The 24,389-nt window shown below is 38.2% G+C and overlaps 1 protein-coding gene across 11 annotated transcripts; it reads right to left on the bottom strand.

The window, feature by feature from the left end:
- Positions 1–578: 578 nt before the first annotated feature.
- Positions 579–23,649, bottom strand: LOC143036696 (phospholysine phosphohistidine inorganic pyrophosphate phosphatase). Of its 11 annotated transcripts, XM_076204303.1 has the most exons (8): positions 23,236–23,388; positions 21,146–21,325; positions 20,096–20,240; positions 9,910–10,099; positions 7,191–7,342; positions 5,260–5,416; positions 4,877–5,067; positions 579–4,410 (listed from the first exon to the last, which is right to left on the bottom strand). In XM_076204303.1, the coding sequence occupies exons 3-7, from the start codon at positions 20,215–20,217 to the stop codon at positions 4,882–4,884; spliced, it is 807 nt and encodes a 268-aa protein (XP_076060418.1). In that variant the 5' UTR covers positions 20,218–20,240; positions 21,146–21,325; positions 23,236–23,388; the 3' UTR covers positions 579–4,410; positions 4,877–4,881. The 11 variants fall into 11 exon arrangements, with proteins under 11 accessions (XP_076060418.1, XP_076060408.1, XP_076060412.1 ...); XM_076204293.1 differs by lacking the exon at positions 23,236–23,388 and adding an exon at positions 23,415–23,647 and having other exon boundaries at positions 579–5,067; XM_076204297.1 differs by lacking the exon at positions 23,236–23,388 and adding an exon at positions 23,472–23,647 and having other exon boundaries at positions 579–5,067.
- Positions 23,650–24,389: the final 740 nt, after the last annotated feature.

Raw genomic sequence — 24,389 nt, 5'->3', positions numbered from 1 at the left:
ACTGGGATGTGGTTCACAAACAGAGGTCAATTTATGTTCAAGAATTGGATTACTCATAAAGAGAAGCATTCATGAACCAAGGTTCCACTGTAATAAAATTCTATTTGTAAGTGATCTCCTTTGTCTAACCATACCTTAAGGACAGGAAGAGGTAAGGAATTTACACCAAGAGGGAATTAACTGTCACTTTTGCTCCATGTGCTCATTGACAAGAGTAGATAGCAGTCATTGTTAACTTAACCCCAAACTCAAGCCTACATAGTACTAGGCAAAGGAAACATACATATGATAATGATATGATGATATGGTTTAATGTCACACACTCCCCCCCTATCAGGAGGCTAGGACGGTGCCCCTCACAGAGGGATTTTGTAGCATGGAATTTATTGAACCATGCCCTTGGTTCAACTTTGCCAGTGGCAGGATTCGAACCGCCCTCACCTCGACCTTCGCCACAAGTAACAATGCCCTAACCCGCTCAGCCAGCGAGCTTCCACATACCAAGGGCTTTTCCCTTTACAAGGGAGGTAGCCAAAGTCAAAGGTAGCAAAGGGAACAAAGGAAATAAAACAGTAACATGAAACTATTATTTTATATTCAAGTTTTTTATACAAGCATTTCAAAACTAATATAAAACACCATTACATGCAATTTATTAGTGCATTTACCCTTATATTCTGATGAATATCTGTTCTATCTCTGCTTAATGCCAAGGAATTCTAATTGTATGATACCTTTTCATCAGTGAAGTGGTTAATGATGCTTTGATAAAAAGAATCACTCCAACAAAGTGAAAAAGACACAATCCCTAGACACATTATATCTAAAAATATAAAAAAGATAGACACCCCCAACAATAACAAGAAATGGCTAACAATCTTTTAAACCATCCATCAAAGATAAAAAAAATTGTACAATAGTCCCCCAAGGAGCAAAACTATCACCAGCATTGTTTCACTAATTTACAAGTAACCTCCTTACACCCAATTCAGAGCATAATACCTATATGAATGATCTATCATAGCCCAACACAACAACAATGAAACAGCTGCCAACAACAAACAAATATATCTTCACAATTCCAAACTGTGATTGAGACAAAACAGAATGGCAGCCTCCCCTCAGAAATCATCAGTGACATTGCTCATCCAGGACAACCATGAATTAAAGAACCATCCAACAATAAAAATGAATGTCCAATTTATCCCCATAGATAAAATCTCTAAAATCATGGGCATCATTTTTTGATACACATGTTCTTTAGCCCACACATCAAGGGCCTAACCTTGAAAAAAATAAATACAAACATACATACATATACCAAGGCTTTTTCCCCCTTACAAGGGAGGTAGCCAAAAAGGGAAAGGCATAAAATCATTTCCACCCATTCCATCCCTGAATACACTCCACACCCCTCCACCCTCCCTCTTATCTGAGCACCTCCTGGATGACGGGTCATCCCTGCACCTTGTCCACTGCCCTGGGTCAGAAGCAGTGTTGCAAGACACAGCACATCCACAGCAAGGCCGCTTCATTAAATCGGCGACCCCCCCATTGCATAAAAGGAGAGGACGGGGAGAAATCCCTTCGGGCTGCGTCAAATTTTGCTCACACATACTACCTCACCCCCCATCCCCCTGCCCATTCCACCTCATGCAATCACAACATCATCCATATACAACCATTCTCCATTCACCCCTGTCTTCTGTCCTCTCCCATCCTTCCTCAACAGACATTCCCCTCTTCCCCAAAGCCCCCTTCACCCCATCCATCCACCTCATCCTAGGACATCCCCTCATGTTCACTCCCTCCACATCTGCCTTCCATACCTCTTTTACTAGTCTTTCTTCACTCATTCTTTCCATGTGTCCAAACCATCCTAATATAAAAAAAAAATAAATAAATAAATAAATAACATACTAAGATCAGTAGCAAGCATAGGTTTTGATGAACAAAAGGAAACATATATACAAACAGCTCATAAGAATCACACTTTAATATGCCTCCACAGCAGTCTTCCACAATAAAAAACAAAAATCTAAGACAACCTACAATCAATCCACTCTTGCAGACAAACCATGGCTCCCAGTAACTGGCAACAGCTACTGCATCGACCCATAATTCACTTAAGGAAGAAATATTGTGTTGTTGTCTGGAAATGATTAGGATGGGTTATGATGAGGTCTTCAGTGTGATGGTTGCACTTGAGGCAGTTTGTTCCTATGGGCAGACCTATTTCATATAAGTATCATCTTCATGCTGGATAGTGATCTGAATGAAGTTGTGCAAGTTTAGGTCTTGCTTCTTTTGGGAGGATTTTTTCTATGTCTGGAGGGGTAAGGAGCTTCATGATCTGTCTTGAAGTGCTTGTTATCCGAGTACAAATGTGTTTCTGTTTGAATGTGTTGTGAAGTACTGGTGGAAGGTTGTTGTACATGTTTTAGTAGTATACTGCTGGTGTTTTTTTTTTTGTTTGTTTTTTTCTTGGGTTCAGATGATTATGCTTGGGTGATATTATGGGATGGGTGAGCAAAACTGAAGACTTGCACATCACTGCATATCTATCATTTTCATGTGGTGTTCTATGGGGATGATTTTGGTTTCTGTATGCAGACATTCTATTGGGGTGGTTTTGGTGTATCCTGTTGTTATTTTCAGTGTTTTCTTTTGTGCAGTTTGTGAGGTGTCCATGTTTGCTTTCTTGATTGCTGGAAATAGTGCTGTAGAAGCTGAGTCAAGTGAGGCTCTTAATTTTATGTGGACTGTGATTAGTTTTCTTCTGCTGACCAAAGCCCATGCTTGCTACTGCTATTAATATGCTTACTGTATTTTCTTGTTGACTTTCACTGTCAGGTCTTTGATGTGTGGACTGAAGGTCAAACAAATATCAAAGTGAGGCCCATAATTTTTGGGTTCATTTGCAATGGAAGGGTTTGGTCAATCAATTTTACTTTAGATATTTCTTTGATTCATTGTTGCATGGAGTGAGCAATGTTACAGTTGAATTCTGAAGGAAGGCCCCCATTCTATTTTTTCTATATCAATGTTCTAGTTTGCCACCTCACCAAACCTGTTAGAGGTTGTACTGCTGACCAGGAGAGGATGGCGTGCTGACAAGGTAAAAAATAATATACATATACACATTCTTACATACATACATACATATACCAAGGCTTTTTCGCCTTTACAAGGGAGGTAGCCAAAAAGGAAAAGGCATAAAATCATTCCCACCCATTCCATCCCTGAATACACTCCACACCCCTCCACCCTCCCTCCCATCTCAGCACCTCCTGGATGACGGGCCACCCCGTCATATACACATACATATACAAATGGCTTTTTCCCCCTTACAAGGGAGGTAGCCAAAATCAAAGGCATAAATCCACTCATGATTGGTCTCTGTGTTTACACACATATCAATGAAAATGACAGGAACACAATTCTACGCCAAAACTCAAAACACTTGCACTACATCTCACAAGCATCACCAACAAAACACAACAAAAACTACACATACAAACAAAGATTATTGAAATTGGAACTACCAACACTGGAGTAGAGAAGAGAAAGAGGTGATCTACTGACTATATTTAGAATCATGAAAGGAATGGAAATCCTTGATAGGAATGACTTACTAAAAAATGACAATGGAAAAACAAAAGGTCATGAAAAGAAACTCAAAAAGGATAACTATGGAAGAGATCCGAAAAAGAATAGCTTCCCACATAGAGTGCTGGATACCTGGAATAACTTAGATAAAGAAACAGTGTGTGCAAATACTATTCAAGATTTTAAGAAAAAACTTGATGCTGAAAGATACAAAGATGGGTCACCACAAGCATAGCTCCCTTCCTATATAATACAACTAGGTAAATATCAGCAGTGTACTTCTTGTACATTTATAACAACCTACCAGGTAGGGAAGGGGTGGATGGAAGTGGAGTAAGTGGTGATGGAATGGGTGGGAGTGGTTTTTATGCCTTTGTTTTTTGGCTACCTCCCTTGTATGTACCTTGTATGTATGTACCACTTATACCACACAAAACATCCACACAGCAACACACACTCAAATCACAATACAAGCCCTTCAAGACAGACCACTAAACTCAATACTCCAACAACCCCCAAACATAAACCCCACAGAAAAAAATAAAATCCTTGCACTTACTAAGAACCACACTAGCGCAACTGCTCTTAAGACCTCATCCAGCATTAATATGACACAAACACAGAATAGGCCTGACCACTGATTCAAACTCCCGCAGATGCAACCACCATACAAAGGACACACAACACATACTACAATGTCCTACACTAACAGTCCCTGGACAACAATACAATATATTTTCCCTATATGACTTGTGGACCTGTCTGGAGGCTGTTGACATTTAACTGAGGACTGCAGGTCTTCTGCAAGAGAGACCAGGACCAATGGATTGATTGATTGATTGCATAACATACAGTGGGATGTGAGTCACACAACCACATGATTAATCATTTCCTAATATCACATGAACTATTCTCCACTTTCTAGATCTCAATATCAATATGTCACAGTATTTACAATTTTTGTTGCACGAACCATAGTGAAAAGTTGCCTGTGGTAAGATTATACCACCTAACTTCAGAATAGAAAACACTACCTACTACTGTCCAAGCAGATACTTGCCAACCAAAATACATTCAGAGTAGCAAGTACACTATATTGCAAAAAAGAAAGAAAAAAAGAAGAAAAATCCTAGTACCTATTATTACTATATCACTTGAAATATTTGATAGGTTTTATTTCTACTTCACTGCAACATATAAAACACATGTTTAGTCTTGTCTATCAACCATAAAAAAAGAGATATATATATCTCATTATATAACAAACCTCTATTATTTCCTAGTCTTCAAAATAAGATTGACAACCTCTTCTAGAGTATCAGCTATAAAATCTGGCTTCACAGTTGGATGGTTTTCATCATTTGGGGTATACTTTCCAGTTCGAACCAAAACTCCTCTTATACCACAGGCCTGAGCTCCTCCAACATCTGACACAATATCATCACCAACCATGACAGCCTTCAAGAAGAAAGAAAAAAAAAAAAAAAAAAAAAAAAAAAAAAAAAAAAAAATGTAATTACAAAAAACAGCCTAATGAAACCATACTATACAGCTTTGTAAAATATATTTAAATTCTAAAATATGTTTCTGAATATAATAAAAAAAAATGATGAATATCAATTACAAGAACACATGATAGCGTTTCCTTACCTCACTGGCCGTCACACCTAACGCTTGTAACACAGCTCCAAAATAATGTGGGGATGGTTTTCCTACAACTTCTGCATTAATCCCACAAGCAAACTCCAGAGCAGCTGCATAAGCTCCAACATCAAGTTGTATTTGCCCTTTGTGCTTGTAGTATCTCCTAGTAAAAGATGATCCAATATTTATAAATTTTCATCAACACCCGATGTCCATTTCATCATAAATATGGTGGATGTTACAAGTATGGATATAATTTATTATCTATTCATTATTATTATTTATTTATTATTATTTATATCTGTTTATTATTCATAATTATCTATTTTTTCATTTATTCATTCATTTATCTGTTCTTTTTTTCACATCCAACCTAGTTATGGACCAAAAGGTCTCCTGTCAGCATGCTCTACCTTTGTAATCCTATGTGGGACATGAGTAGGTGAAGAGGACAGTGGGGTTGGAAAGGGAGTTGGCAGATAGGATTGATGAAAGATTAGTATGGTTTGGGCACATGGAAAGAATGAGTGAAGAAAAACTAGCAATACAGTGTGGAAGGCAGAGGTGGATGGAGTGAACTTGAGTGGAAGACAGAGAATGTTGATGGATGGATGGGGTGAAGGGGATCTTCAGTAATATGAGAATGTCTGTTGAGCAGGAAAGGGTGATGGGAAGAGATAGAGTGAATAATGATTGTGAATGGACTATAAACTGACATGGTCCAAAGAAATTTCTCCTCGTCTTCTCTATTTTCACACAATGGGAAAAGGAGGGAGGGAACACTATGTAAATGAAGTGACTGATCATACTATGGATGTCCTGTGCCTTGCTGCATTGCTTCTAACCTGGGCTGTGGACTGGGGAAACGGATGACCCTTCATCTACAAAGAGCCAAGATAAAAGAAAAACAAATGGGTGAGGGATGGGAGTGGAATGGGTGTATGCCTTGACTGAATAAATAAAAGGGTGACATGGCCTGAAGTAATGTTTTCATCCATTTCATAAATTATCTTCAATTAATGAAGAAACAGGATCATCATATGATGAAGTGGTGGAGATAAACCAATGTTGGGTGTCATGCCCTATTATGAAGGAATTGTACCTCACTACATTATCTTTAATGTGAGCAATGTCTTTACATGACTGTAATATACAGGAAGGGAGCTAAGCTTATGGAGTTCTGCTTCTTACTCTCCAATCATCATAACCTGTAAGGACAGGGATGAACATTCATTCATGAGTCGAGATGTGAAGAATGATATAAACTTCACCCAAGCCTATAACACAAATGATTTTCAAACTGTATTCACCTTGGTCTTGGTTTTTGGATCACGTGTTGGACTCGTGATCGACAGCTATTTCCCTCCCGGAGGAGAGCTCAGAGCTCGTATGACCAATCTATGGGTAACGACCTGAAGCGCAGCGATACCGAAATAATTTCGGCCCTGGGCAGGATTCGAACCAGGTACTGCTGCAGTTGATAGAGTACTGGCAGTCCAATACTCTATCACCCGTGCCACCGAGTACTTGGGTAAAAGGAGAATGTCTGTTGAGCAGGGGAAGAGCCGAGCAAAAAAAAGTGTGAGTGGAAAATGGAAATGAATGTATGATAACGGAAGCAACCTGAAGAGATTTCTCCTTGTCTTTTCCGTTTACTCATGAAGGGACAAGTAGGGAGGGTCACCATGGAAATGAAGCAGTAGGGGTAATCCAGTTTCAGCTGTCAGGCCCTGCTGGGGATGTGCTGTGTCTTGCTGCACTGCTTTTTTTTTTTTTTTTTTTTTTTTTTTAAAGGAAACAAATGGATGCGGACTGGTGATGGATGGGTGGAGGGTGGCTACATGCTCTGACTGGCTACCTTCCTTGGATGGGAGAGGAGACCTTTTGGTATACAGATAGATATATTACAATATTTAAAACATAACATTCATACTGACCCTTTGCCAAGAGAGAAAAGAAGAGGTTCTTTCATTGCCAGGAGAGTTCTTAAGACAAGATTCATGTTTTGAAATGAAAATTCTTCATCTGCATCCCCTAATACCACACATGTAGGATTGTCTTTTTCAAGTTCCACAAATTCACATTCAATCTGGAAGGGAGAGAGATTAATTTATCAAACAAAATCGTTAATAGTGTTTCTTCAGAAGCAGATATATGGGCTTGGGGAAAGCTGTTGAGGGAAGTCAAGAGTTTTTACAATAGTAGACCCTGTGTTAGAATGGAAAATAGAGAGAATGAGTGGTCTGAGGTAAAGGTGGAACTGCATCAGGGATGCGTGATATTGCCATGGCTGTTCAATATGTACACAGACGGTGGTGCAGGAGATAAAGATGAGGGTAATGGGCATGGAGATGGTTCAAGAAAATGTAGAAAAGTGGAGGTTAGCCATTTGTTGTTGCTGATGACACAGCACTTGTGGCAGGCTCAGAGAAGGGATTAATGACAGAGATTGGGAAGGTATGTAATAGGAGAAAGTTGAAGGTAAATGTGGGTAAAAGCAATGTGATGAGATGTACAAGAGGGTAGGATGGCAGTGAGTTGAAAGTAAGTCTAAAAGGAGAGAGGCTGGAGGAAGTGGATAGCTTTAGGTATTTGGGGTCACAAGTGGCAGGATAGGGAGTACAGGTGGAGGTAAATTGTAGATTGAGAGAAGCAAGTAAATGGCATGAGAGATTAAAGAGTTATGAGAAATGGACATCTGGTAATGGATACAATGAGAGGATTGTATGAAGGGGTGATTATGCCAATGGCATTATATGGGGCAGAGACTTGGAGTTTAACAGAGGCAGAGAGGAAAAGTTTAAATGTGTTTGAGATAAAATGTGTGAGAAGTATGGTAGGGGTTACTAGGTTGACTAGAGTGAGAAACAAAGAAGTGAGGAGGAGAGCAGGAGTGGAAAAATGATGGACAGGGCTGACAAAAGACTTTTTGGATGGTTTGTCTCTAATTACTACCCTCATTTTTCTCCCAGTCAGGAAGTCTTTCATCCATTCCATTAATTTTCCTTTGATGCCATCTATTGATTCTATTTTTCTTATTAGTTTTTTGTGTAATACTTTATCAAATGCTTTTTGTAGGTCTAGAAAGGCACAGTCTGCCCATCCATCCCTTTCTTGTATTATTTCTATTAGTCTCGAATAGAAGCAGATCAAGTTTGTTGTACATGATCTTCCTTGTCTAAATCCAAATTGATTTAGATTCAGTATATTTTTTTCTTCCAGATGTTTAACCCATCTACTTTTGATAACTTTTTCACATATTTTTGCTATTGTGCTTGTTAGGGAGACTGGTCTGTAGTTGGTTGGATTTTCCTTGTTCCCTCCTTTATATATTGGTACAATATTTGCATTTTTTCCAATCCTGTGGTACCTTTCCTTTTATGAGTGAGTATTTAATTATCTTGTATATTTCATTGTATTGTATATGTATTTACCTACCTAGTTGTATTTACCTAGTTGTATTATACGGGAAGGGAGCTATGCTCATGGTGGCCCGTTTTTGTATCTCGCAAGATCAAGTTTGTTCTTAAATTGTTGTATTGTGTTTGCACACACTATTTCTTCATCCAATTTGTTCCATACATCTATCACTCTATGTGGGAAGCTGTTCTTTTTCAGGTTTCTTCTGTAGTTATCCTTTTTGAGTTTCATTCTATGTCCTCTTGTTTTTCCTCTGTCCCGTTTTAATAGGTCCTCTCTATCAAGGCATTCTTTTCCTTTCATAATTCTGTAGATGGTTATTAGTTCTCCTCATTCTCTTCTTTGTTCCAGGGTTGTGTATGAATATATGTGTATGCACGAATTAATAATGCATCAAGGGAGAAAAATACAAAATAAACCAATATCATATAGGGGGTTAGAATGGCAAGATGATGAAAAAGAGTGACCATTTAAAGATCTCTTTACAATGATTAATTAAAAGTAGTAGTTCTTGTGAAAGCCACTGCAAAAATGTACAATTATTAGTCCTAAGCTATTTCTCCAAGTTACAAACTTTTAAGAAAAAAAATTAAACCAAGACAATTTTTACACATTTCATTGTAGCTAATGCCTGAAATCTTTATTCAGGTGATGGGCAAACTCAGAAGAAAATAGAATTTTGATTCACTGAAACATAATTTCCTCTTAAATCTCTTGATCTTAGTAAAATTGTCTGGCATTAGCTAAAGTAAAATCTGTAAAGAATATCACCAGATTGAAGAGGTTAATATTGCTCAGAAGTTCCACACCAATCAGACTATTAATTGAGACAATATGTTGTTTGATTCTTATTGAAAGACTTTTTGATTGTCTACAACAGTTGCCCCCAAACTTTTATAAGCTGCAGGTCACTTCCCTGACTCTAAGTACAATGGTGGACACCAAAGGAAAAAAAAATAAATTAATGAAAAAAAGAATGCACACAGATTTTTCCAGATAAACACAAGTTGATATCATAAACACTCTACCTCTCATGAACATTTACAAGCACCATGAAGTTCTGAGGGTACCATGGTGCCTGTGAGCTACAGTTTGGGGACCACTGGTATAAAAGGTTTATAATGGTAATATATCAGTTTTACCAAAATTTCATACATTCATAAGTTATTTACCCAAAACGTTGGGACTTGACACCCAAAAAAGGCCAGTTAGTTTTACCTATACACAAAATATTACCTCTGGAGAAACAAGCAGATGAGGCCTCAGTCCTCTTTCTTTCAAAATAGATACAACCACAGGAGCTGGATTGCAAATATCACTGTCCACCAGTTCAAATCCATGACTCCGTAACTTGTTGACGATTGCACTACGAGTTGCACATGTCTCATTTGTGACAAGTCTTACAGGTATACCTGATGCTTTAAGTCTGCAATATATATACCAAAAGCATAAGTTAATTTACAGAGAGACAAGAAGTATTATATTCCAAAATTCACAAATAAATATCCTAAATATGCACTATGATGCATAGAAGGGAGTGGGTGGGGTATGGGGGGGGGGGGGTTGAGGAAGTATGTGTGTATGATATTTTGATGTAGCCCGAAGGGATTTCTCCCCATTTTCTCTTTTTCTGCATGAGGGGACGGAAAGTGGGGGTTGCCGATTAAATGAAGCGGCCTTGCTGTGGATTTGCTGTGTCTTGCTACATTGCTTCTGACCCAGGGCAGTGGGTGAGATGCAGGGATGACACATCATCCAGGAGGAGCCAAGAAAAGAGGGAGGGAGTGGGGTGAGTGGGAGGAGTGGGAGTGAGGTGAGTGGGAGTGGAGTATGTGGGGATGGAATGAGTGGGAGTGGATTTCATGCCTTTGTTTTTTGGCTACCTTCCTTGTAAGGGGGAAAAAGCCATTGGTATATGTATGTGTACAAAATACTGTCCTATGGCTTTTAGCAGATTGCTATGGATATTTTGAGTATCTGAGGATCATTGTCTGGCTCAAAGGTCCATCTATATCCCCACCTCCACCCAATGTTGTACCCATGAGAGGCTCGCACTTAGATTCTGGACTTGTAAGAGGCCGGTAGATAGAGGTAGACATTTAGGTAGATCGAGGGGTAGGAGGAAAACTCTCTATCAAATCCAACTATTTTCCCATCACTTTTTCATACACAGAGAGCTGACAATGGACTACTGCTCTCCTCCTCCTCCTCAATAGTGACACAGAAGCAGCCCCAAACTCACAAACTTCCACACTACCCAAGCTTGAACTATACATGAATTCAAATCTAAATATCTATCTACATACCAAGGGTGTTTTCCCCCTTACAAGGGAGGTAGCCAAATCAAAAGGCAAGTACCCACTCCCATCCACCACCCTTTCATTCCTCTCATCTTAGCTCCTCATGGATGATGGGTCATCCCTGTATCCTGCCTACTGCCCTGGGTCAGAAGCAATGCAACAAGACACAGTACATCCACAACAAGGCTGCTTCATTTAAATCAGTAACCCCCCATCTCTGTCCCTTCTGCAGAAAAAGAGGATAAGAGGAGAAAGCCCTTCAGGCTGCGTCAAGATATCATTCATACATAACCAATCCCTACACCACCCTTTCCTTGTATCACAGTATCACCTATACACAGCCATTCTCCATTCACCCCTATCTCCTACCTCCTCCCTTGCTTGCTCAACTCCCATTTCACCCCATCCATCCATCTCAAACTTGGTCATCCCCTCATGTTCACTCCTTCTGCCTCTGCTTTCCACACCTCTTTTATCAATCTTTCTTCATTCATTCTTTCCATGTGTCCAAACCATCCCAATACTCTTTCACCAGCTCTATCTACCATCTTTTTCCACCCCAACTCTCCTCTTCACCTCCTCATTTTTCACACTATCCAACTTTGTAACCACTACCATACATTTCATCTCAAATTAAAATACATACATACATATAACAAGGCTTTTTCCCCCTTACTAGGGAGGTAGCCAAAAAGGAAAAGGCATAAAATCATTCCCACCCATTCCATCCCCGAAAACACTCCACACCCCTCCACCCTCCCTCCCATCTTAGCACCTCCTGGATGACGGGTCATCCCTGCACCTTGTCCACTGCCCTGGGTCAGAAGCAGTGTCGCAAGACACAGCACATCCACAGCAAGGCCGCTTCATTAAATCGGTGACCCCCCCTCTCCGTCCCCCCATATAAAGGAGAGGACGGGGAGAAATTCCTTAGGGCTGCGTCAAAATTTTGCTCACACACACTACCTCACCCCCCATCCCCCCGTCCATTCCACCTCATGCATCACAACATCTTCCATATACAACCATTCTCCATTCACCCCTGTCTTCTGTCCTCTCCCGTTCTTCCTCAACAGACATTCCCCTCTTCCCCAAAGCCCCCTTCACCCCATCCATCCATCTCATCCTAGGACGTCCCCTCATGAGGGGACGTCCAAATTAAAATATTTCCTCTTTTTTTATCTTTTTCTAAATCTAAATATGATAATTGAAAATCCAAGATATATATTAAGTTGGAATTGAACATGAATCTGATGCTAGATATGATAAATTTGAGAGTAGAAGATAGAACCAAACAAGCATTGCTCCTTTCCTGTTTACAATTAAGTAAATACAATTAGGTAAATACACCACTTCTTCCCAATAAGGACCAAGAAAGCCTTAGGACTGTTGCCAGCTGACATGGGATTCTCTGGTCATAGATTTGAATTAATAAATGTTCTATTGAGGTTTTAATAACAGATACCTGCACAACAGACATCAGAGATATTCAATTCCCTACAATCTTCAAAACCTGTCAACATCCTATAGACTGAGCCCAAGACCTCTACCAGCTTTCACACATGGAGACCTGACAACTAGCAACAGCTCTCCTACTATTACATGTCAGTGACATAGAAACAGTCCCACACTGTCACTGTAATAGCACCTGCACTCGAAAACTTGTCATATGAGGAGAGATTGGCTAAACTAGATTTACCGACTCTGGAGCAAAGAAGAGAGAGGTGACCTACTGACCATCTACAGAATCATGAAAGGCGCAGAAATACTTGATAGAGAGGACTTGTTAAACTGGGACAGGAGAAGCACAAGAGGACATGGAAAGAAAATAAAAAAACATAGCTACAGAAGAGATCTGAAGAAAAACAGTTTTCCACATAGAGTGGTAGACACTTGGAATGAACTGGACAAGGAAATAGTGTGCGCAAAAACCATTCACGAGTTTAAAAGCAAACTAGACACTGCAAAACACAAAGGCGGGACACCACGAGCGTAGCTCCCCTTCCTGCAAAATACAACTAGGTAAACTAGGTAAATACACAAATACAATGCAGAAATCAGTCCAAATTTTCTTCCCTATAGTAAGTCCAAATAACCATCTGGCACTTAATAGCAGCACAGATGCAACCATCACAGAGGACAGAGAATATCTTATATTACACTACCCCACCATGGCCATACCCAAACAACAATAAAATAGTTCTTCCTTAAGTGACTTATGGGCCAGTCCAATGGCTGTTGCTGGCTATATGGGAGCCATGAGTCTTCTACAAGAGAGACATGGGGCAATGAATCAAATGACTGATACGGACTGATTTTAATATTCAGATATTTCTGACAAAACATAAATCAATAAATCAATAAATAAACAAATAAATAAATTCCTGATACAATGGTGCAAACATACATACATATACCAAGGGTTTTTTCACCCTTACAAGGGAGGTAACCAAGGTCATGGCATAAATCCATTACCATCCATTTCATCACTACATACTCCACTCCCAATCACCACCCCTCCATCCCTATTTTCTTGGCTCATCCTGGATGACAAGTCATCCCTATATCTCGCCCACCACCCTAGGTTAGAAGCAATGCAGCAAGACACAGCACATCTGCAGCAAGGCCACTTCATCTAATCAGTGACCTCCCTCTCCATCCCCTCATGCAGAAAAAGAGATGGGGAGAAATCCCTTTGGGCTGCATCAAATATCATTCACAAATACTCCCTTAGCCCCATCCCCCACCCACTCTCTTCCATGCATCATAGCATCATCCATACACAACCATTCTCCACTCACCCCTATCTTCTGTCATCTCCCTTCCTTCCTCAACAGACATTTCCCTCTTTCCCAATGCTCCTTTTACCCCATCCATCCATTTATCCCATCCTTGGTTGCCCACTCATGTTCACTCCTTCCACCTCTGCCTTCCACACCTCTTTTATTAATCTTTCTTCACTCATTCTTTCCATGTGTCCAAACTATCCCAAACTACTCTTTCATCAACTCTACCTCCCAACTCCTTTTCCAATCCCATTCTCCTCCTCACCTCCTCATTTCTCACTCTATCCAGCCTAGTAACCCCTACCATACTTCTCAGACATTTCATCTCAAACACATTTAAACTCTTTCTTCCTCTCTTATGTTCCATGTTTCTGCCCCCATACAGGTCTGTTGGCACAATCACACCTTCGTACAATCTCCTCTATGCATCAATTCCCAAATATTTATTTGTCATTACACTTTTTAATCCCTAAACCATTTACTTGCTTCTCTCAATCGACATTCTACCTTCACCTCTTCTCCTCCTTTTCCCGCCACATTCACCCCCAAGTATCTAAAGCTATCCACTTCCTCCAGTCATTCTCCCTTAATACTCGCTTCCAATTTGCTGCCACCACCTTACTTTTACCCACATTTTTCTTCAACTTCCTTTTTCTGTATACCTTCCAAAACTCCATCACATATATATATATATGTATATATATATATATATATATATATATATATATATATATATATATATATATATATATATATATATATATATGTGTGTGTGTGTGTACTTACCTAGTTGTATCTTACAGGAAGGGGAGCTATGCTTATGGTGTCCTGACTTTGTATCTCACAGTTTCTAGTTTGCTCTTAAATTTGTGTATGGTTTTTGCACACACTATTGTCTCGTCCAGCTTGTTCCAAGTGTCCACCACTCTATGTGGAAAACTGTTTTTCTTCAGATCTCTTCTATAACTATCCTTTTTCAGTTTCTTTCTATGTCCTCTTGTGTTTCTTTTGTCCCAATTTAGTAAGTCCTCTCTATCAAGTATCTCTGTGCCTTTCATGATTCTATAGATGGTCAGTAAGTCACCTCTCTTCTTTGTTCCAAAGTTGGTAATTTCAATTTAGCCAGTCTCTTTTCATGTGACAAGTTTGAAAGTGCTTGGGCTATTTTTGTGGTTGCTCTGTGGATCCTTTCAATTTTCTTTATATTTTTTTTTGGTATGGGGTGACCATAATGTCACAGCATAGTCCAGTCTAGGCCTTATTAATGAGACTAATTTTTTTTAATAATTTCTCCGTCCACAGAGGTAAAAGCCACTTTTATTGATTTTAGCAAGTTATAGGATTCTCCGACAATTCTGTTTATTTGTTTATCAGAGGACAAGTGTAACGTAATATTAGATATTACGTCATATGTGTAATTATGTTATAGAATTGTGTACCTTTGTATTACATAACTATGTTCATATTTCTTGTCTATGTATGTATTGTAACAATGTTAAGCAGTAACGCCCGTCCACTATATGTAATCTTGCCTACGTGCGGAGAGGTGCGCACTCTTGTAGAACAAACAGACAAGCGAAATCCTGAATAGTTCGGAGCGCTCAGATTTGACAGTTACTAAATAAATAGATTGTTCAAGCGAGTCGAGGGTCCTAAAACTACCCATGTTGACGTGTTAACTTACCCTCCTCCCCCTCCTTTCACTCACTCGCACACTTCACCGGAAGTATCCCGCTTCCGGTCCAATGGTATATAAGCGGTGGTATTCGCTCACTCGTTGTCATTTCCCACATATTGATCTCTTGATAAAAACTAGAAGGTTTAGATTCATGAGACGATTGGTGTGAAGTGATCACCCTTTTTGCCTACATTACGTGTCTGATATACATTGCATTACTTATACTTATATTTGTACTTATTACTTATTCTGATGCATGTTCCTGATCTCTTTGTACTTAGATAGTACCATATTGTATACTTATCTTGTGTTTCTTATTTGAACGATAATTTCCATATTCTTATAATCATGTAACGGTCCCATTGACCCCTACTGCCCATTCTCTTTTGTGTTGATTGCCTGTAAATATTTTCCATTAATAATTTCGTTTACTAGTTTTATCGCTAGTTTAATATTCCTTTCCTGGAATCTTCTTTGTTACCTTTACTTCTAGTCTTACGAATTATCTAGGCCCTGACCAGATAGTTCAGTCCTACAGTGGCTTCTAGAAGTGAGCTGGTTCTTAAGCACTTAGACGTTATACGTAACGTATCTTCACATACCAGCCGCCCGTAACACAAGTCATTTGAGATAATTTTTCCCAAGTCGTTTTCAGATCCCACTTCCTTTACAGCCTTAGTTCCAATTGTATATTGTCCTGGTATTATTTTTTTTACTTTTCCCAAACTCCATTATGCTACATTTCTTAATGTAGTCTACTTCCCACTTCTGACTCCATTTCCAAACCATGTTCAGGTCTCTCTGTAGTGCTTCACAGTCCGTTTCAGTTTTCACTTTCCTCAACAATTTAGCATCGTCTGCACAGAAGCTCATGTAACATTCCACATCATCATCCATGTCATTCACATATATAGCGAACATTATTGGAGCAAATACAGATCCTTGCAGGACTTCACTAATAACTTCCTTCCAACCTGAATACTTTTCTCTAAGTACTACTCTCGTTTTTCTACCATGCAGGAAGTCCTCCATCCAGTTTAGTAGATTGCCTTGTATCCCTTCTATGTTTACTAATTTTTTAATAATTTTTTGAGGTACTTTGTCAAAGGAAAGCACAATCAGCCCACCCATCCCTTTCTTGTATTATATCTATTAGTCTTGAGTAAAAACAGATTAAATTTGTGGTTCATGATCTTCCCTGTCTGAATCCAAATTGTCTTGGGTTTACTATACTGTTTTCTTCCAGGTGTTTCACCCATCTATTCTTCATCATTTTTTCACAAACTTTGGCTACAGTGCTTGTTAGGGAGATGGGTCTGTAATTAGTTGGTTCTTGTTTCCTCCTTTATATATTGGTACAATGTTGGTATTTTTCCAGTCCTTTGGTATTTTTCCTTGAGTGAGCAACTTATTATGTTGTATATTTTGTCCATTAGCTCTTTGTATTCTTTTAGTATCCAGTTTGCAATTCCATCCAGGCCGTGCAATTTCCTATGTCAAGGTTTGTTAATTGCTCCATTATTTCTTTTTGTGTTATTATTATTTCCCTCATGGCGGGAGATCACACTTCACTTCTTTCATCCCAATGCTGTACTTTATCTCTAGTGAAAACAGACTTGAAGTGATTATTCATGACTTCAGCTATTTCTAGATCTTCTTTGTATTCTGTTTTTCCTTGGCATAGTTTCACCATTTACTATTTATTTTTAAGTTTACCATTCACATATCTATAGAATAGTCTGGATTGATCTTTACATTTCTCTATGATGTCTTTTTCATAGTTTCTTTTTTTTCCTTTCTGTGCACTTTTACATATTCATTTCTATAGTTTATATATATTTGCCATTTTCCAGTTTTTTTTTTATCTTTTCTCCATCTTTTCCAAGCTTTATCTCTTCTATCTTCTGCACACACACACAATATATATATATATATACTATATATATATATATATATATTATATATATATATATATATATATATACAGGTAACTCTCGATTTACATGAGATATAGGTTCCTAGAGACGTCGCGTATATCAAAATCGCGAAAATCAAATTAATTTTTGCCATAAGAAACAATGGATTTGATCCATAAAAGTTGCAATGTTTGTTAAAAAAACACAATTTATTTGGCTAATAAACGTACAGTAAATACTGTAAAATACTAATATCTAATTCTAAACCTTCTAATGTATTTATAAAAGAGAAAAACAATTGTACGCTGTACTACTTACGTAGTTCTACCACTCATCACTCACACCACAACAGTCACTCACTACCCTCACTGTCCAATTGTTCTGGCACATCCACATCCACCTGCACTTCCACAGCTGCAGGGTCATCCACATCCTCTTCTGTCATGTCTTTTTGCACTGGTGCTTTTTTGAAGAATTGCAACACGGTGGTCTGGCGCTGTTTCTTTTGAAATTCTGTTTGCATCTGTGTGTAGCAGAACACTGCATCCATGACTTTTCTTCTAACTGTGCTGCTATGTTCCACATTGGGGTCCATGTTTTCAAATTTGTCAATAGAGTCCTTAAGTTGTGCCAGCGCTTCACTAAGTCCCTTCCCCGCAGGGCCGCTGGTGCTTGCAGAAGACGATGAAGGACGTTTTGGGGCCATGATGATAGGCTGGTAGTACAGTATAATAGTATGCTGATATGAGGAGGTCTGTTCTCGTTGTTAGTAGCAGAGCGAAAGAGGCCTGTAAGCCAGTAAACAATGAATGAGGAGCGGGAAGGCCCGCCACCTGTCGGCCGGCCGTGGAACTCTCTGGCAGACAGTTTGAAAATGCGGTTGGGCCAAATCATGTCTTAGCAAATAAATAGCATAAATTAAACTAATTCTATTATTTTTTAGGTTGCGTTATAACAAATTCGCGCACATCAAAGACGCATAAATCGAGAGTTACCTGTATATGTAATTCACCATAAAGACCATGGTGAATTACATATATATATATATATATATATATATATATATATATATATATATATATATATATATATATATATATATATATATATATATATATATATATATATACATATTATTGGATTGGATGAAAGATTTCTTGAGTAGGAGAAAAACGAGAGTGGTACTTAGAGACAAGAACTCGACCAGGGAAGAAATGATAAATGGAGTCCCACAAGGTTCTGTATTGGCTTTGATAATGTTTGCCATATATATAGATGACATGGATGAACATTTGGAATGTTATATGAACTTCTTTGCAGATGATGCAAAACTACTAAAGAGAGTAAGTACAGAGGAAGATTTTGAATCACTACAAAAAGACCTGGACAAAGTCTGGGAATGGAGTCAGAAGTGTGAAGTGAATTTCAACATCAAGAAATGTAGTACAGACGCTCCTCAACTTACGTTTTAGTTACGTTCCGAACGGCCGAACGTAAGTTGAAAATGAACGTAAGTTGTTACTGTACTATACATCGGTAAATTCTATTACCGTATCTTATAAAACACCCCTAAATCATTAATTAAACACATAACATTGTAAAATAATAACATTAATTTCAAATAGATTAAATTCAAGCAACATAAATTGAGATGGTGGAGGAGGAGGAGGCAAGGCATTTTCAGTTTGTCGTCTGCGCAATGTAAACAATGGACGCAGCGTCGTGCGCAAGTATCGTTTGAACTACGGAGAGCGCAGTAAACTAAAAAAAATTACAATTTTTTTTTTACCATCAGTTCAAACGTAAAATCGAAAAAACGTAAAACGAATGAACGTAAGTAGAGGAGCGTCTGTACAATGGAATTTGGAAAAAGTAATAATAGAATATTGGGACAATATAAAATTGGTACAAAGGAAGTTAAAAAAATCAACTCAGAATGGGACCTAGGAATAGCTGTCAGCAATGACATGGCACCAGACAAACATATCAACAAAATAGTCAGAGAAACTTTCAATTTACTAAGATCAATGAAAGTGGCCTTTGACTACCTGGATGAAGAAATGGTAAAGAAAATATTAGTTACACTGATAAGACCAAGATTGGAGTATGCTTCAACACTATGAACATCCAGTACTAAAAAGAATATAACGAAATTATAAAGAATTCAAAGATGAAGATGGCACAAACATTCTCCAAATTGACATATGAACAAAGATTGGACAAACTCGAACTACCAACCCTGGAACAAAGAAGAGAAAGAAGAAATCTACTAACCACCTAGAGAATTATGAAAGGGATGGAAGTCCTTGATAGAGATGATTTACTAAAGTGGGATAAAAGAAAACAAGAGGACATAATTTTTTTTTAAAAAGGATAGTTACAGAAGAGATCCAAAAAAGAATAGCTTCCCACACAGTGGGAGATATCTAGAACAAATTTAATGAGGAAACAGTGAATGCAAAAACTATACAAGAATTTAAGATCAAACTGGATGCTGAAAGATACAAAGCGGGTCACTCTGAGCATAGCTTTCTTCACGTAAAATATAACTAGGTAAATACACACACACACAGACATATATATATATATATATATATTATATATATACACACACATATACAAAGAGAGAGAAGGGTAGCGAGCCCCTCTTATGTGCCGGAGTGATGTGACAACAGCGTGTATTCCAGAGGCTGTGCCCAATGGCTAAAGTTAAAACACCTTTGCTATAAGACCTCACCTTACCTCTTAAATGCTTCCACACTGCCCGGAATTGCTGTACCATTGCCCGTTCCACTTTCATATAAGACTCCAGTGATATCCAACAGGACACCTTCAATGGGCCTCTCAAGCCAATTTCTTGACATATTTCAAGTTTTTAATTTCAATTCTGAAAATACATAGAAAATATGTAAAAGGAACATATACCAGTTTCTTTCTATACCATAAACAATAAACAAATTACTAAAATTATTTCTTTTAAAATAATTTTCAGATGTACTTTGCAAATGACATTTCATCAACACCTCTGTCCTTATGACCAATATTGTGTTCTTACCATGAACTGTTTTGGGTTCATATTGTTAAGTAGGCAGCCTGGGTCAACAGAGTGTGAGTACATGAGAGGTGTGGTATTTCTAAACTATGGGAACATCAATATGTCTCATCAGGTGAGTCTAGAAAGAAATATTGGACTGCTGTCCATGTTGTATCTGTATGGGTCTGGTTCTATGTTAATTAACTAATTGTTGCCTAAGTGGAAAATGCACTGTGGCTGGTAACAGTCTTTAGCCCCTTCCACAGAAATTTCATTGTCTATATGGTATCAGTGTGGACCTGTTTCCATGTCATCAGCTGAAAGTGATAGGGGAAATGGAGAATTCACCAATTGTCAGCTCTCCATATGAGACAAAGAGAATAAGAAACATAGTTGAATTTGATACAGAGATATATTGGGCCCAATTTGAAGACTGAGTGTCAGCCCCTCAGGGTTCCACCTCCAGATGAAGGTGAGAGGGTTGATAGGTTTTGCAAATAGGCAGTTTTGCTGTCGATTTTACAGGACAACTATATGCAAGTGCCCATCTCTGGTCCCAACAAGGACTGAGGACATTATGACTTTTTAAAACAAGTTAAAAACCTACTTGTTCTTAAAATGTTATGATCTGGAAGATTTGAGAATTTGTGAAAGATGTGGTTTATGTTCAAAATTATATGTGTCTGGTCCAATGAAATGCTATTGGCTGAATGGAACCTGATAAATAATGACAAGTAACAAGTAAGACATGCACGTACCAGACTACAGAGCCACAAATTTGAGAAACTGAAAGTTTAGAGATGATGTATGTCCTGGAGTCTAGTAAAATATTAGTTCTTTTTCATGTTCTGGCAAGCATAAAATCCTACCATCCCAACACCATTTGGATAACTCCATTCCTATCTTCATATCAGATGCTTCTTATCTTGACACAAAGACTGAGTATGAGAAGAAGAGAGAAGGAAAACCTATATTATGCAAGTAAAATACCACCTGATTGTGTATAGATGATGCTGTGATGCATGAGGGGGAGTGGGTGGTGGATTGGGAGTGAGGAAGTATGTATAAGAAAAAAAAAATGTATGCAGCCCGAAGGGATTCCCCATTTTCTCCTTTATTGCATGAGGGGACGGAGAGGGGGGGTCACCGATTTTATGAAGCAGCCTTGCTGTGGATGTGCTGTGTCTTGCGACACTACTTCTGACCCAGGGCAGTGGCCACGATGCAGGGATGACCCGTCATCCAGGAGGTGCCAAGATAAGAGGGAGGGAGGAGGGTGGAGGGGAGTGGAATACATAAGAAATGGAATGGGTGTGAGTGGTTTCTATACCTTTTTCTTTTTGGCTACCTCCCATGTAGGGGGAAAAAGCCTTTGGTATATGTATGTATGTACTTTTTTCTTAAACCTGTCAAACAATGTGTTACTATAATATAGGCTCTTCCATAGTACTATACTTCCCTCCCCTCATCTCCCTATACCTGTTTATACAAAATTTCAAATGAAGATTGGGGCTATTGTCATTTCTTAATGGCAATATTCTATTGAAAGTAATTCCACTTAACCACTTCGGTACGATGATGATTATGTAGGCATCATGAGGCATGAGTGGGTACATGAGGATGCCAACGTTAGCATCTTGATTATATATATATTTTTTTGTAGTTGTACATGAGTTACCCCCACATTTTGTGAAATGGTTTGATCATGTTTTCTGTATTTATTATTACTCAGAGTAAAAGAGGATGAGTAGTACAGCATTGACTTTATATCTTATAATGCAAGTAGTGTGATGCAAATTACACATGGCAGCCGATGCTGCATGCAAGAATTTGAGTCATACTGAAGTGGTTAAAGAAACAAATCTCTTTAAGAGCAAGAGAAAAAACTATTGTATCTGGAAAAGTAAAACAATATGCATAAAAATATATGTATAAACCATGTTCACATAAAATGACCAGAAAAATCAGAGCCATTCCTCAAGTACAATGGATCCATCAAGCAATGCAATTTCCTCCCCACCTTACCCCACCACTCTCATGCTAAATATGGTTAAATCACCAAATGTTTACATTATGGTACCTTTGCTTTAACATGCTATGGATTGTTGGTAACTTATTTTGCCTTGTTTAATATAGGAGGGGTGGGGGAGAAAATAATGTTGTAGGACAGAACAACTATATTCCAGGAATGCCAAAGAATGTTAGAAAATTGAAAATTGTTCCTCAAAACTACGTAAATATGCAGCAGAGTTCAAGGTGACAGTAGTTTAAACCCTGCTGCATAATTATTAACCAACTACTAAGGGAATGGTTCATCAAAATTCCACACTACAAAGTCCTGCATTGCACTAACTTCAACTTGCCTGAAGTAGGACTTGTTAGTTATCTTAAAAGCTGCTTTGAAGGACCACACATACTTTGAAGACTTAAAAGTATAAAAAAATATCTTGTAATATTCCTATTAGGGTACTCCAGTCAAACAACTTGAAATCATACTGGATTCATATAAACTGAGATAAGGTCAGTAATAACAGACTACAGAGATAACAGAACCCAGTCATGACCCATTAATTCAAGATGTTTTGATCTTATTGGAGGACAGAAAATAATGGTTGGCAGATTGAAAAACATGTTGTTATCCAAACTTTATAAAAAGGAATATTGGCAGAGGGAGAGGGTCACGGTGCTAAAACAGTCATCAATCAAGAATAGAAGATCTATTTTCTCACTTCTTCTGGGATTCTCAGTGTATGTACACACTGTCTCATCTCATGCACTCACAGGAACATATGAAATAATCTCAGACTGTCAACAAGTAACAATCCACAAACTGCACTTTACTACTAACAATACTGTCCCTGTCACTGCCAGCAGCTAAAAATACAACTTTAGTTTTAGAATGTTTTTCTTGAAATCTTGTCCGATCTGTCCCAGTCTTTGGTAAAGAACTATTGCGATAACAGTAGTGGTGGACAGCTACCGGTAAAGTTGCCGGTATTATTGGTAACAACCTTAACGGTAGCTTACCAGCAAAAATTCTGCTACCGTTAAAGCTCCGTTAACTGATAACTCGATAAGCTTTACCATAACACTCAGGCGCTGAAAGCACGTCTTGGCTTGGTGGTACTAAGTGACGGTCCTAAAACTGAATAATAACAGTTACAGTTTGCTTTTCATATATAAATCGAAAATTATCAGATCAGGAAGGTTAATGTTCACATCATAATGGACTATTCGTAATCGTAACTAGATCTTATCAATAAAGTTTTTGGTGCTCATTTTTTAAAGACGGATATAAGGACGTCAAGTTTCTGCTTTGTAGAACTTTGAAGTGATTAAATGTATTGCAATTTTCTGTTTTATTACTCTAAATGGTGATGCAAAATCTACTATATTTTCATATAAATATGGTTCCAAATGAGTTTCTGAAATTACCGGTATTGAAATATATCTCCAATATTGACACATTAATTTGTTAGGGTCAAAATAAAATGGTTTACCCTGTACAATTTTCTTAAAAACACGTAGGAAGAAAACTAGCAAATATATGAAAATAACTGGACAACTATTTTTACAGACCGTCCAGTTCTACTACTCACAATGGTCTGTTAAATTGTGTTTTTTTATGAATACTTTACCCAGTGGTAAACGAAGGTATTTTGTCAGTAACAAACAGCACTTATATTTTTGGGGGACAACATCGTATCGAAGAGGTGGAGTGAAGGTATGAAAAGAGAGACGAAGGGAAAGAAGTAGTTAAAAGTAATACCATTATTTTGTGAGTGGAAATGAGTCTCCAGTCAAGAAAGAATACCAAGAGACTTGGCCCAAAGGGATGTCTACAGTCCCTTAAATACCGAATACATGAAATACCTAATCAAATCCCCCATACGATGTATTAATTCGTAGTTATTCAAAAAGCATTAGTAATAGTACTAGTAGCAATTCGTATTTATGTGTAACAATTTCTAACTTGTTTTAACATTCTTTTTTATTTTTCTT

This window comes from Oratosquilla oratoria, chromosome 21, assembly GCF_046742065.1.
Source record: "Oratosquilla oratoria isolate Oo_2021 chromosome 21, ASM4674206v1, whole genome shotgun sequence".
Taxonomy (NCBI): Eukaryota; Metazoa; Arthropoda; class Malacostraca; order Stomatopoda; family Squillidae; genus Oratosquilla; species Oratosquilla oratoria.
This window is presented reverse-complemented; position numbering and strand designations above follow the sequence as displayed.